The sequence below is a fragment of the Thunnus thynnus genome, chromosome 16 (assembly GCF_963924715.1).
Source record: "Thunnus thynnus chromosome 16, fThuThy2.1, whole genome shotgun sequence".
Classification (NCBI taxonomy): Eukaryota; Metazoa; Chordata; class Actinopteri; order Scombriformes; family Scombridae; genus Thunnus; species Thunnus thynnus.
In genome coordinates, this window is record NC_089532.1 from 197,501 (window position 1) to 210,000 (window position 12,500).

General features: G+C 39.4%; 1 protein-coding gene across 2 annotated transcripts in view; it reads left to right on the plus strand.

Annotated features, from left to right (window-relative positions):
- Window positions 1–12,500, plus strand: part of mipol1 (mirror-image polydactyly 1) — an 81,907-nt gene that overhangs the window by 40,309 nt on the left and 29,098 nt on the right. For both annotated transcript variants that reach the window (XM_067613249.1, XM_067613250.1), the window contains exons 9-10: window positions 1,396–1,429; window positions 2,910–3,080. In XM_067613249.1, the coding sequence (XP_067469350.1) occupies window positions 1,396–1,429; window positions 2,910–3,080 (205 nt within the window). The remainder of the gene's footprint in view (window positions 1–1,395; window positions 1,430–2,909; window positions 3,081–12,500) is intronic.

The window sequence follows — 12,500 nt, forward strand, 5'->3', positions numbered from 1 at the left end:
ATGGAGGAGGAGAGGAGGAGGAGAGGAGGAAGAGAGGAGGAGGAGAGGAGAGGAAGAGAGGAGGAGGAGGATGGAGGAGGAGAGGAGGAGGAGGAGAGGAAGAGAGGAGGAGTGCATGCATGCGTGTGTGTTGAGTCCAGGTGTTCCTGTTGAGTCCAGGTGTTCCTGTTGAGTCCAGGTGTTTCTGTTGAGTCCAGGTGTTCCTGTTGAGTCCAGGTGTTCCTGTTGAGTCCAGGTGTTCCTGTTTAGTCCAGGTGTTCCTGTTGAGTCCAGGTGTTCCTGTTTAGTCCAGGTGTTCCTGTTGAGTCCAGGTGTTTCTGTTGAGTCCAGGTGTTCCTGTTGAGTCCAGGTGTTTCTGTTGATCCAGGTGTTCCTGTTGAGTCCAGGTGTTTTTGTTGAGTCCAGGTGTTTCTGTTGAGTCCAGGTGTTCCTGTTTAGTCCAGGTGTTCCTGTTGAGTCCAGGTGTTTCTGTTGATCCAGGTGTTCCTGTTGAGTCCAGGTGTTTTTGTTGAGTCCAGGTGTTTCTGTTGAGTCCAGGTGTTTCTGTTGAGTCCAGGTGTTCCTGTTGAGTCCAGGTGTTTCTGTTGAGTCCAGGTGTTCCTGTACAGTAGATGTGTTCTCAGAGTTTTCAGTGTTATCAGTGGAGGTGTGTGTGGGAGGGTTAATGACGGCTGTGGAGTGAGCCGAGCCGAGCCGAGCCGAGCTGAGCTGAGCCGGGCTGGATGGGCTGTAAGCAGGGTGTTAGAGGAGCTTTATTGGAGGCAGCTGGTCTTTCATTACCTGCTGTTCCCTGCAGAGCGCCGCCGCCTCGGCCACCTTATTACAGTTTATTACAGCAAAACAGCAGCAGACTAAATGAAAAGAGCTTCCCGGGAGGAGAGGCGGGAGATCAGCTCGTTACCAGCTGGTCGTCCACCGTCAAGAAATAAAGTCGGCCTCACAGCTTCACCGTGATTTCTCAGCGATGGAGAGTTTCAGGTGGACTTCAGGGAGCGCAGGACAAAATTACTGCGCAGCTTCTGCAGAGCTCGGTCCGGCCAACAGGCTACTCAGGTCCAGGTTTAATTTAAAGACGGGGGGGTCAGGCCCCTCCCTCTGATATTCTGAGTTTGTATCGTGTCCTTCCAGCTCGTCCTCTGTCTGCAGCACATTCACTGTTAAACATCAGTGACTGATTACAGATTATTGATTATTGTGTCTGATGATGACAGACGATGTGATACTTTTTAGTTTCTCTCTTTGTGATGTTTATTAATTTCTCTGTTGAGCAGAAAGGTATGAAATAAACATCTAAAACACACACACACACACACACACACACACACACAAACACACACACACACACACAGTTAACATTAAAGCTCACTGATACTGAAACTGTCTCTCCTTTTTCAGGTTGGAGAATTTGAACCTGGAGGACACTGACATGGTGAAAACACACAACTCACTGTTTACTAATATGCTAACATGTTGCTAATATGCTAGCATATTATGCTAACAGGTTTATTTTTATGTAGGTCTGCACACACAAGGATGTTTTGTGCTGCATAGCAGTCAAAATATACAGAAAAATCAAGTAATCATGAATAATATAAAATAGAAATTTACTTTAGAAATATGTAAAATATATTCTAAGTGAAAAGAGCTGTTAAAGTTTAAATCCAAGAGAATGTAATGTACAAAATATTGACCAGAAATGTGCAAATGTTCATAATATAAACAGTATATGCAGTGTGCAGATAATAATGCAAATGTTTGTTAATGTTTCTTAATGTTAGATATAAGATAATGTGCCAAATGCTAACAGTCTGATAATATGCTAACAGTTTGATAATATGCTAACAGTCTGATAATATGCTAACAGTCTGATGATATGCTAACAGTTTGATAATATGCTAACAGTCTGATGATATGCTAACAGTTTGATAATATGCTAACAGTCTGATGATATGCTAACAGTCTGACGATATGCTAACAGTTTGATAATATACTAACAGTCTGATAATATACTAACAGTCTGATGATATGCTAACAGTCTGATGATATGCTAACAGTCTGATGATATGCTAACAGTCTGATAATATGCTAACAGTTTGATAATATACTAACAGTCTGATAATATACTAACAGTCTGATGATATGCTAACAGTCTGATGATATGCTAACAGTCTGATGATATGCTAACAGTCTGATAATATACTAACAGTCTGATAATATACTAACAGTCTGATGATATGCTAACAGTCTGATGATATGCTAACAGTCTGATGATATGCTAACAGTCTGATAATATGCTAACAGTTTGATAATATGCTAACAGTCTGACGATATGCTAACAGTCTGATGATATGCTAACAGTCTGATAATATACTAACAGTTTGATAATATGCTAACAGTCTGACGATATGCTAACAGTCTGATGATATGCTAACAGTCTGATAATATGCTAACAGTTTGATAATATGCTAACAGTCTGATGATATGCTAACAGTCTGATAATATGCTAACAGTTTGATAATATACTAACAGTCTGATGATATGCTAACAGTCTGACGATATGCTAACAGTCTGATAATATACTAACAGTCTGATGATATGCTAACAGTCTGATAATATGCTAACAGTTTGATGATATGCTAACAGTCTGATAATATGCTAACAGTTTGATGATATGCTAACAGTCTGACGATATGCTAACAGTCTGATGATATACTAACAGTCTGATGATATGCTAACAGTCTGATGATATGCTAACAGTCTGATGATATGCTAACAGTCTGATAATATGCTAACAGTTTGATAATATGCTAATTGTTCATATCACAGTTTGTTTGTAGTTTGTAATTTTGGAGGTTTTGAGGTTTAATCGAATTGATTATTGATAATCTTATCAGATGTTTGATCTTCAGGAGGTGAATGAGCTGCTTCGGTGTGTCTGCGATGCCGTCTCTGTGCAGGAAGTTGAACACTTCGGTTCAGTTCTGGTTCAGCGTGTCCGGTTGGCAAGCCAACGGCGAAATGACATCACAGCCCAGGAGATGAAGGCTGTGATGGAGGAGAGAGATGGGTCCGTCGCCAAGGTGAGTCCACTTACCTGTCTGCCTGCTCACCTGTCTGTTTGTCCACCTGTCTGCCTGCTCACCTGTCTGTTTGTCCACCTGTCTGTCTATTCACCTGTCTGTCTGCTCACCTGTCTGTCTGCTCACCTGTCTGTTTGTCCACCTGTCTGTTTGTCCACCTGTCTGTCTGCTCACCTGTCTGTTTGTCCACCTGTCTGTCTATTCACCTGTCTGTCTGCTCACCTGTCTGTCTGCTCACCTGTCTGTTTGTCCACCTGTCTGTCTGCTCACCTGTCTGTTTGTCCACCTGTCTGTCTATTCACCTGTCTGCCTGCTCACCTGTCTGTTTGTCCACCTGTCTGTCTGCTCACCTGTCTGTCTGCTCACCTGTCTGTTTGTCCACCTGTCTGTCTGCTCACCTGTCTGTTTGTCCACCTGTCTGTCTGCTCACCTGTCTGTTTGTCCACCTGTCTGTCTGCTCACCTGTCTGTCTGCTCACCTGTCTGTTTGTCCACCTGTCTGTCTGCTCACCTGTCTGTCTGCTCACCTGTCTGTTTGTCCACCTGTCTGTCTGCTCACCTGTCTGAGCAGCTGTACAATCATCCACACATCACAAAACATTACGTTCATTTCATTTAACCAAGAAAACAGGTAAAGTGTGACTGTGTAGATTTCAGTCTGCTTGAGGTCAGCAGTTTAACCCAGCGATGCAGCTGGATGCAGAATGATGCAGCTGAGTGCAGAATGATGCAGCTGGATGCAGAATGATGCAGCTGGATGCAGAATGATGCAGCTGGATGCAGCATGATGCAGCTGGATGCAGCATGATGCAGCTGGATGCAGAATGAAGCAGCTGGATGCAGAATGATGCAGCTGGATGCAGAATGATGCAGCTGGATGCAGAATGATGCAGCTGGATGCAGAATGATGCAGCTGGATGCAGCATGATGCAGCTGGATGCAGAATGATGCAGCTGGATGCAGAATGATGCAGCTGGATGCAGAATGATGCAGCTGGATGCAGCATGATGCAGCTGAGTGCAGAATGATGCAGCTGGATGCAGAATGATGCAGCTGGATGCAGAATGATGCAGCTGGATGCAGCTAGGTGCAGTTGGGTTCAGCATGACGCAGCTTGCCTCGAAGCAGCTCAGTGTACGGCGGCGTGTTGGCGGGTTACGGTGGCCCCAGCAGCCCAAACCTCAAATATTTGCCATGTGAATCTGAACATGAATATTTTGAACGGTGTGAAAACAAAGCGAGCGGAGACAAATATTGACTCCAGATTCAGTCGACCTGACGAGCCGACAGGCGGCTGTTTGCTGAGTTTATACACCTGTTTGTGTGTGCGCTTGTATAGTGCATGCAGTGTGAGTGTGTGTGTGTGCGTGTGCATGCAGTGTGAGTGTGTGTGTGTGATTTGAATGTAATCTGCTGGATGTTTGCAGCTGCTGACAGACACTCAGAGTCAAATGAGACGGACCGCTGATGTTCAGGTGTCTCCCGTCAGAGAGCGGTCTCATTGTCTCACCTGGATGACATCACCTGTGAGTCAGGAGGCTGGAAACACTTTCAACCCTCTCAAAATTATTTCATTATCAACTCAACAAACAGTTTGACAAAGAGGAGTTTTACTTTATCACCTAAAGTCTAACTGTAAACTGCATACGTGGAGTTAATATACATGAATATTTATAATCATAACCTTCACTGGAAATACATACCGTCTCATTAAAAACACAAATATGACATAAATGTATTAAAGTCAACTGTGATAAGAATCTATCAATAATCAATACGCGAAGATGTGGACAGGTTGATTAAACCTCCTTTTCTCTCTTAGTTCAGAGTTATGACAAAACCTGCAGACGTTCATCTGGATTCATATGGAGGCAGAGAGATGAAGAGACATGAGAGGAGAGAGAGAGGATGGAGGGAGGATGGAGGGAGGATGGAGGGAGGATGGAGGGAGGATGGAGAGAGGATGGAGGGAGGATGGAGAGAGGATGGAGGGAGGATGGAGGGAGGATGGAGGGAGAGAGGATGGAGAGAGGATGGAGAGAGGATGGAGGGAGGATGGAGGGAGGATGGAGAGAGGATGGAGGGAGGATGGAGGGAGGATGGAGGGAGAGAGGATGGAGAGAGGATGGAGAGAGGATGGAGGGAGGATGGAGGGAGGATGGAGAGAGGATGGAGGGAGGATGGAGGGAGGATGGAGGGAGAGAGGATGGAGAGAGGATGGAGAGAGGATGGAGGGAGGATGGAGGGAGGATGGAGAGAGGATGGAGGGAGGATGGAGGGAGAGAGGATGGAGAGAGGATGGAGGGAGGATGGAGGGAGAGAGGATGGAGAGAGGATGGAGGGAGGATGGAGGGAGGATGGAGAGAGGATGGAGGGAGGGAGGATGGAGGGAGGGAGGATGGAGGGAGGAGTGATGATGGAAGGATGATGGAAGGATGATTAGATGATGGAGGGAGGATGGAGGGAGGATGGAGGGAGAGAGGATGGAGAGAGGATGGAGGGAGGATGGAGGGAGGATGGAGAGAGGATGGAGGGAGGGAGGATGGAGGGAGGGAGGATGGAGGGAGGAGTGATGATGGAAGGATGATGGAAGGATGATTAGATGATGGAGGGAGGATGGAGGGAGGATGGAGGGAGGATGGAGAGAGGATGGAGGGAGGATGGAGGGAGGATGGATGGAGAGAGGATGGAGGGAGGATAGAGAGAGGAGGGAGAGAGGATGGAGAGAGGATGGAGAGAGGAGGGAGAGAGGATAGAGAGAGGATGGAGAGAGGAGGGAGAGAGGATAGAGAGAGGATGGAGGGAGGATGGAGAGAGGAAGCAGGGAGGATGGAGAGAGGATGGAGGGAGGATGGAGAGAGGATAGAGGGAGGATGGAGAGAGGATGGAGAGAGGATGGAGGGAGGAAGCAGGGAGGATGGAGAGAGGAGTGATGATGGAAGGATGATGGAAGGATGATTAGATGATGGAGGGGTGACAGATGGAGAGAAGTGTCTCAGAAGCTCCGCCTCCTCCTGGTGAATGAAAAAAAAAAACAAACCTTCATGTTTCCCCACAGTAAATGACAGGCTGCTGTCGTCATGGTAACAGGCCTGCAGCAGAACACTGGCAACCATAGCAACAGTCGTCAGGGGAGTAGAGGAGGAGGGATGAAACAGAGTCATGAGATGAAGCAGTGCCAATACTTATAAAGTACTTATACGCATGAAGCAGTACTTGTGGAGATAAAGTGGTATTTATAGAAATGAAGTGGAGGTGAAATGTTACCAGTACATATAAAGTACTTATACACATGAAGTGTTACCAGTACATATAAAGTACTTATACACATGAAATGTTACCAGTACATATAAAGTACTTATACACATGAAGTGTTACCAGTACATATAAAGTACTTATACACATGAAATGTTACCAGTACATATAAAGTACTTATACACATGAAATGTTACCAGTACATATAAAGTACTTATACACATGAAGTGTTACCAGTACATATAAAGTACTTATACACATGAAATGTTACCAGTACATATAAAGTACTTATACACATGAAGTGTTACCAGTACATATAAAGTACTTATACACATGAAATGTTACCAGTACATATAAAGTACTTATACACATGAAGCGCTACCAGTACATATAAAGTACTTATACACATGAAATGTTACCAGTACATATAAAGTACTTATACACATGAAGTGTTACCAGTACATATAAAGTACTTATACACATGAAGTGTTACCAGTACATATAAAGTACTTATACGCATGAAGCAGTACTTGTGGAGATAAAGTGGTATTTATAGAAATGAAATGTTGGTGAAATGTTACCAGTACATATAAAGTACTTATACACATGAAGTGTTACCAGTACATATAAAGTACTTATACACATGAAGCGTTACCAGTACATATAAAGTACTTATACACATGAAGTGTTACCAGTACATATAAAGTACTTATACACATGAAATGTTACCAGTACATATAAAGTACTTATACACATGAAATGTTACCAGTACATATAAAGTACTTATACACATGAAGTGTTACCAGTACATATAAAGTACTTATACACATGAAATGTTACCAGTACATATAAAGTACTTATACACATGAAGTGTTACCAGTACATATAAAGTACTTATACACATGAAATGTTACCAGTACATATAAAGTACTTATACACATGAAGTGTTACCAGTACATATAAAGTACTTATACACATGAAATGTTACCAGTACATATAAAGTACTTATACACATGAAGTGTTACCAGTACATATAAAGTACTTATACACATGAAGTGTTACCAGTACATATAAAGTACTTATACACATGAAATGTTACCAGTACATATAAAGTACTTATACACATGAAGTGTTACCAGTACATATAAAGTACTTATACACATGAAGTGTTACCAGTACATATAAAGTACTTATACACATGAAGTGTTACTAGTACATATAAAGTACTTATTTGTAGAGATGAAGCGATATTTGTAGTGATGAAGCGATATTTGTAGAGATGAAGCGATATTTGTAGTATTGAAGTGTTATTTGTAGAGATGAAGCGATATTTGTAGTATTGAAGTGTTATTTGTAGAGATGAAGCGATATTTGTAGAGATGAAGCGATATTTGTAGTATTGAAGTGTTATTTGTAGAGATGAAGCGATATTTGTAGAGATGAAGCGATATTTGTAGTATTGAAGTGTTATTTGTAGAGATGAAGCGATATTTGTAGAGATGAAGCGATATTTGTAGTGATGAAGCGATATTTGTAGTATTGAAGTGTTATTTGTAGTATTGAAGCGATATTTGTAGAGATGAAGCGATATTTGTAGTGATGAAGCGATATTTGTAGTGATGAAGCGATATTTGTAGTATTGAAGTGTTATTTGTAGAGATGAAGCGATATTTGTAGTATTGAAGTGTTATTTGTAGAGATGAAGCGATATTTGTAGAGATGAAGCGATATTTGTAGTATTGAAGTGTTATTTGTAGAGATGAAGCGATATTTGTAGTATTGAAGTGTTATTTGTAGAGATGAAGCGATATTTGTAGTATTGAAGTGTTATTTGTAGAGATGAAGCGATATTTGTAGTATTGAAGTGTTATTTGTAGAGATGAAGCGATATTTGTAGAGATGAAGCGATATTTGTAGTGATGAAGCGATATTTGTAGAGATGAAGCGATATTTGTAGTATTGAAGTGTTACTTGTAGAGATGAAGCGATATTTGTAGGGATGAAGCGATATTTGTAGTATTGAAGTGTTACTTGTAGAGATGAAGCGATATTTGTAGTATTGAAGTGTTATTTGTAGAGATGAAGCGATATTTGTAGTATTGAAGTGTTACTTGTAGAGATGAAGCGATATTTGTAGGGATGAAGCGATATTTGTAGTATTGAAGTGTTACTTGTAGAGATGAAGCGATATTTGTAGTATTGAAGTGTTATTTGTAGAGATGAAGCGATATTTGTAGTATTGAAGTGTTATTTGTAGAGATGAAGCGATATTTGTAGAGATGAAGCGATATTTGTAGTGATGAAGCGATATTTGTAGAGATGAAGCGATATTTGTAGTATTGAAGTGTTACTTGTAGAGATGAAGCGATATTTGTAGGGATGAAGCGATATTTGTAGAGATGAAGCGATATTTGTAGTATTGAAGTGTTACTTGTAGAGATGAAGCGATATTTGTAGAGATGAAGCGATATTTGTAGTGATGAAGCGATATTTGTAGTATTGAAGTGTTACTTGTAGAGATGAAGCGATATTTGTAGGGATGAAGCGATATTTGTAGAGATGAAGCGATATTTGTAGTATTGAAGTGTTACTTGTAGTGATGAAGCGATATTTGTAGTATTGAAGTGTTACTTGTAGAGATGAAGCGATATTTGTAGAGATGAAGCGATATTTGTAGTATTGAAGTGTTACTTGTAGAGATGAAGCGATATTTGTAGAGATGAAGCGATATTTGTAGTGATGAAGCGATATTTGTAGTATTGAAGTGTTACTTGTAGAGATGAAGCGATATTTGTAATATTGAAGTGTTACTTGTAGAGATGAAGCGATATTTGTAGAGATGAAGCGATATTTGTTGTGATGAAGCAATACTTGTAGAGATGAAGCAATACTTGTAGAGATGAAGCGATATTTGTAGAGATGAAGCGATATTTGTAGTGATGAAGCGATATTTGTAGTATTGAAGTGTTACTTGTAGAGATGAAGCAATATTTGTAGAGATGAAGCGATATTTGTAATATTGAAGTGTTACTTGTAGAGATGAAGCGATATTTGTAATATTGAAGTGTTACTTGTAGAGATGAAGCGATATTTGTTGTGATGAAGCAATACTTGTAGAGATGAAGCAATACTTGTAGAGATGAAGCGATATTTGTAGAGATGAAGCGATATTTGTAGTATTGAAGTGTTACTTGTAGTGATGAAGCGATATTTGTAGTATTGAAGTGTTACTTGTAGAGATGAAGCGATACTTGTAGAGATGAAGCGATATTTGTAGTGATGAAGCGATATTTGTAGTGATGAAGCGATATTTGTAGTATTGAAGTGTTACTTGTAGAGATGAAGCGATACTTGTAGTATTGAAGTGTTACTTGTAGAGATGAAGTGTTACTTGTAGTATTGAAGTGTTACTTGTAGAGATGAAGCGATATTTGTAGTGATGAAGCGATATTTGTAGTATTGAAGTGTTACTTGTAGAGATGAAGCGATATTTGTAGAGATGAAGTGATATTTGTAGTGATGAAGCGATATTTGTAGTATTGAAGTGTTACTTGTAGAGATGAAACGATATTTGTAGTGATGAAGCGATATTTGTAGTATTGAAGTGTTACTTGTAGAAATGAAGCGATACTTGTAGAGATGAAGCGATATTTGTAGTATTGAAGTGTTACTTGTAGAGATGAAGCGATACTTGTAGAGATGAAGCGATATTTGTAGTGATGAAGCGATATTTGTAGTATTGAAGTGTTGTAGAGATGAAGCGATACTTGTAGTATTGAAGTGTTACTTGTAGAGATGAAGCGATACTTGTAGTATTGAAGTGTTACTTGTAGAGATGAAGTGTTACTTGTAGTATTGAAGTGTTGTAGAGATGAAGCGATATTTGTAGAGATGAAGCGATATTTGTAGTATTGAAGTGTTACTTGTAGAGATGAAGCGATATTTGTAGAGATGAAGCGATACTTGTAGAGATGAAGTGATATTTGTAGTGATGAAGTGATATTTGTAGTATTGAAGTGTTACTTGTAGAGATGAAGCGATACTTGTAGTATTGAAGTGTTACTTGTAGAGATGAAGCGATATTTGTAGAGATGAAGCGATATTTGTAGTATTGAAGTGTTACTTGTAGAGATGAAGCGATATTTGTAGAGATGAAGCGATATTTGTAGAGATGAAGCGATATTTGTAGTATTGAAGTGTTACTTGTAGTGATGAAGCGATATTTGTAGTATTGAAGTGTTACTTGTAGAGATGAAGTGATACTTGTAGAGATGAAGCGATATTTGTAGTATTGAAGTGTTACTTGTAGAGATGAAACGATATTTGTAGTGATGAAGCGATATTTGTAGTATTGAAGTGTTACTTGTAGAAATGAAGCGATACTTGTAGAGATGAAGCGATATTTGTAGTATTGAAGTGTTACTTGTAGAGATGAAGCGATACTTGTAGAGATGAAGCGATATTTGTAGTGATGAAGCGATATTTGTAGTATTGAAGTGTTGTAGAGATGAAGCGATACTTGTAGTATTGAAGTGTTACTTGTAGAGATGAAGCGATACTTGTAGTATTGAAGTGTTACTTGTAGAGATGAAGTGTTACTTGTAGTATTGAAGTGTTGTAGAGATGAAGCGATATTTGTAGAGATGAAGCGATATTTGTAGTATTGAAGTGTTACTTGTAGAGATGAAGCGATATTTGTAGAGATGAAGCGATACTTGTAGAGATGAAGTGATATTTGTAGTGATGAAGTGATATTTGTAGTATTGAAGTGTTACTTGTAGAGATGAAGCGATACTTGTAGTATTGAAGTGTTACTTGTAGAGATGAAGCGATATTTGTAGAGATGAAGCGATATTTGTAGTATTGAAGTGTTACTTGTAGAGATGAAGCGATATTTGTAGAGATGAAGCGATATTTGTAGAGATGAAGCGATATTTGTAGTATTGAAGTGTTACTTGTAGTGATGAAGCGATATTTGTAGTATTGAAGTGTTACTTGTAGAGATGAAGTGATACTTGTAGAGATGAAGCGATATTTGTAGTATTGAAGTGTTACTTGTAGAGATGAAGCGATATTTGCAGTATTGAAGTGTTACTTGTAGAGATGAAGCGATATTTGTAGTGATGAAGCGATATTTGTAGTATTGAAGTGTTACTTGTAGAGATGAAGCGATATTTGTAGTGATGAAGCGATATTTGTAGTATTGAAGTGTTACTTGTAGAGATGAAGCGATATTTGTAGTGATGAAGCGATATTTGTAGTATTGAAGTGTTACTTGTAGAAATGAAGCGATACTTGTAGAGATGAAGCGATATTTGTAGTATTGAAGTGTTACTTGTAGAGATGAAGCGATATTTGTAGTGATGAAGCGATATTTGTAGTGATGAAGCGATATTTGTAGTATTGAAGTGTTACTTGTAGAGATGAAGCGATACTTGTAGTATTGAAGTGTTACTTGTAGAGATGAAGCGATATTTGTAGTATTGAAGTGTTACTTGTAGAGATGAAGCGATATTTGTAGAGATGAAGCGATATTTGTAGTATTGAAGTGTTACTTGTAGTGATGAAGCGATATTTGTAGTATTGAAGTGTTACTTGTAGAGATGAAGTGATACTTGTAGAGATGAAGCGATATTTGTAGTATTGAAGTGATACTTGTAGAGATGAAGTGATACTTGTAGAGATGAAGCGATATTTGTAGTATTGAAGTGTTACTTGTAGAGATGAAGCGATACTTGTAGTATTGAAGTGTTACTTGTAATGATGAAGCGATATTTGTAGTATTGAAGTGTTACTTGTAGAGATGAAGCGATATTTGTAGTATTGAAGTGTTACTTGTAGAGATGAAGCGATATTTGTAGAGATGAAGCGATACTTGTAGAGATGAAGCGATATTTGTAGTATTGAAGTGTTACTTGTAGAGATGAAGCGATATTTGCAGTATTGAAGTGTTACTTGTAGAGATGAAGCGATATTTGCAGTATTGAAGTGTTACTCGTAGAGATGAAGCGATATTTGCAGTACTGAAGTGTTACTCGTAGAGATGAAGCGATATTTGCAGTATTGAAGTGTTACTTGTAGAGATGAAGCGATATTTGTAGTATTGAAGTGTTACTTGTAGAGATGAAGCGATATTTGCAGTATTGAAGTGTTACTTGTAGAGATG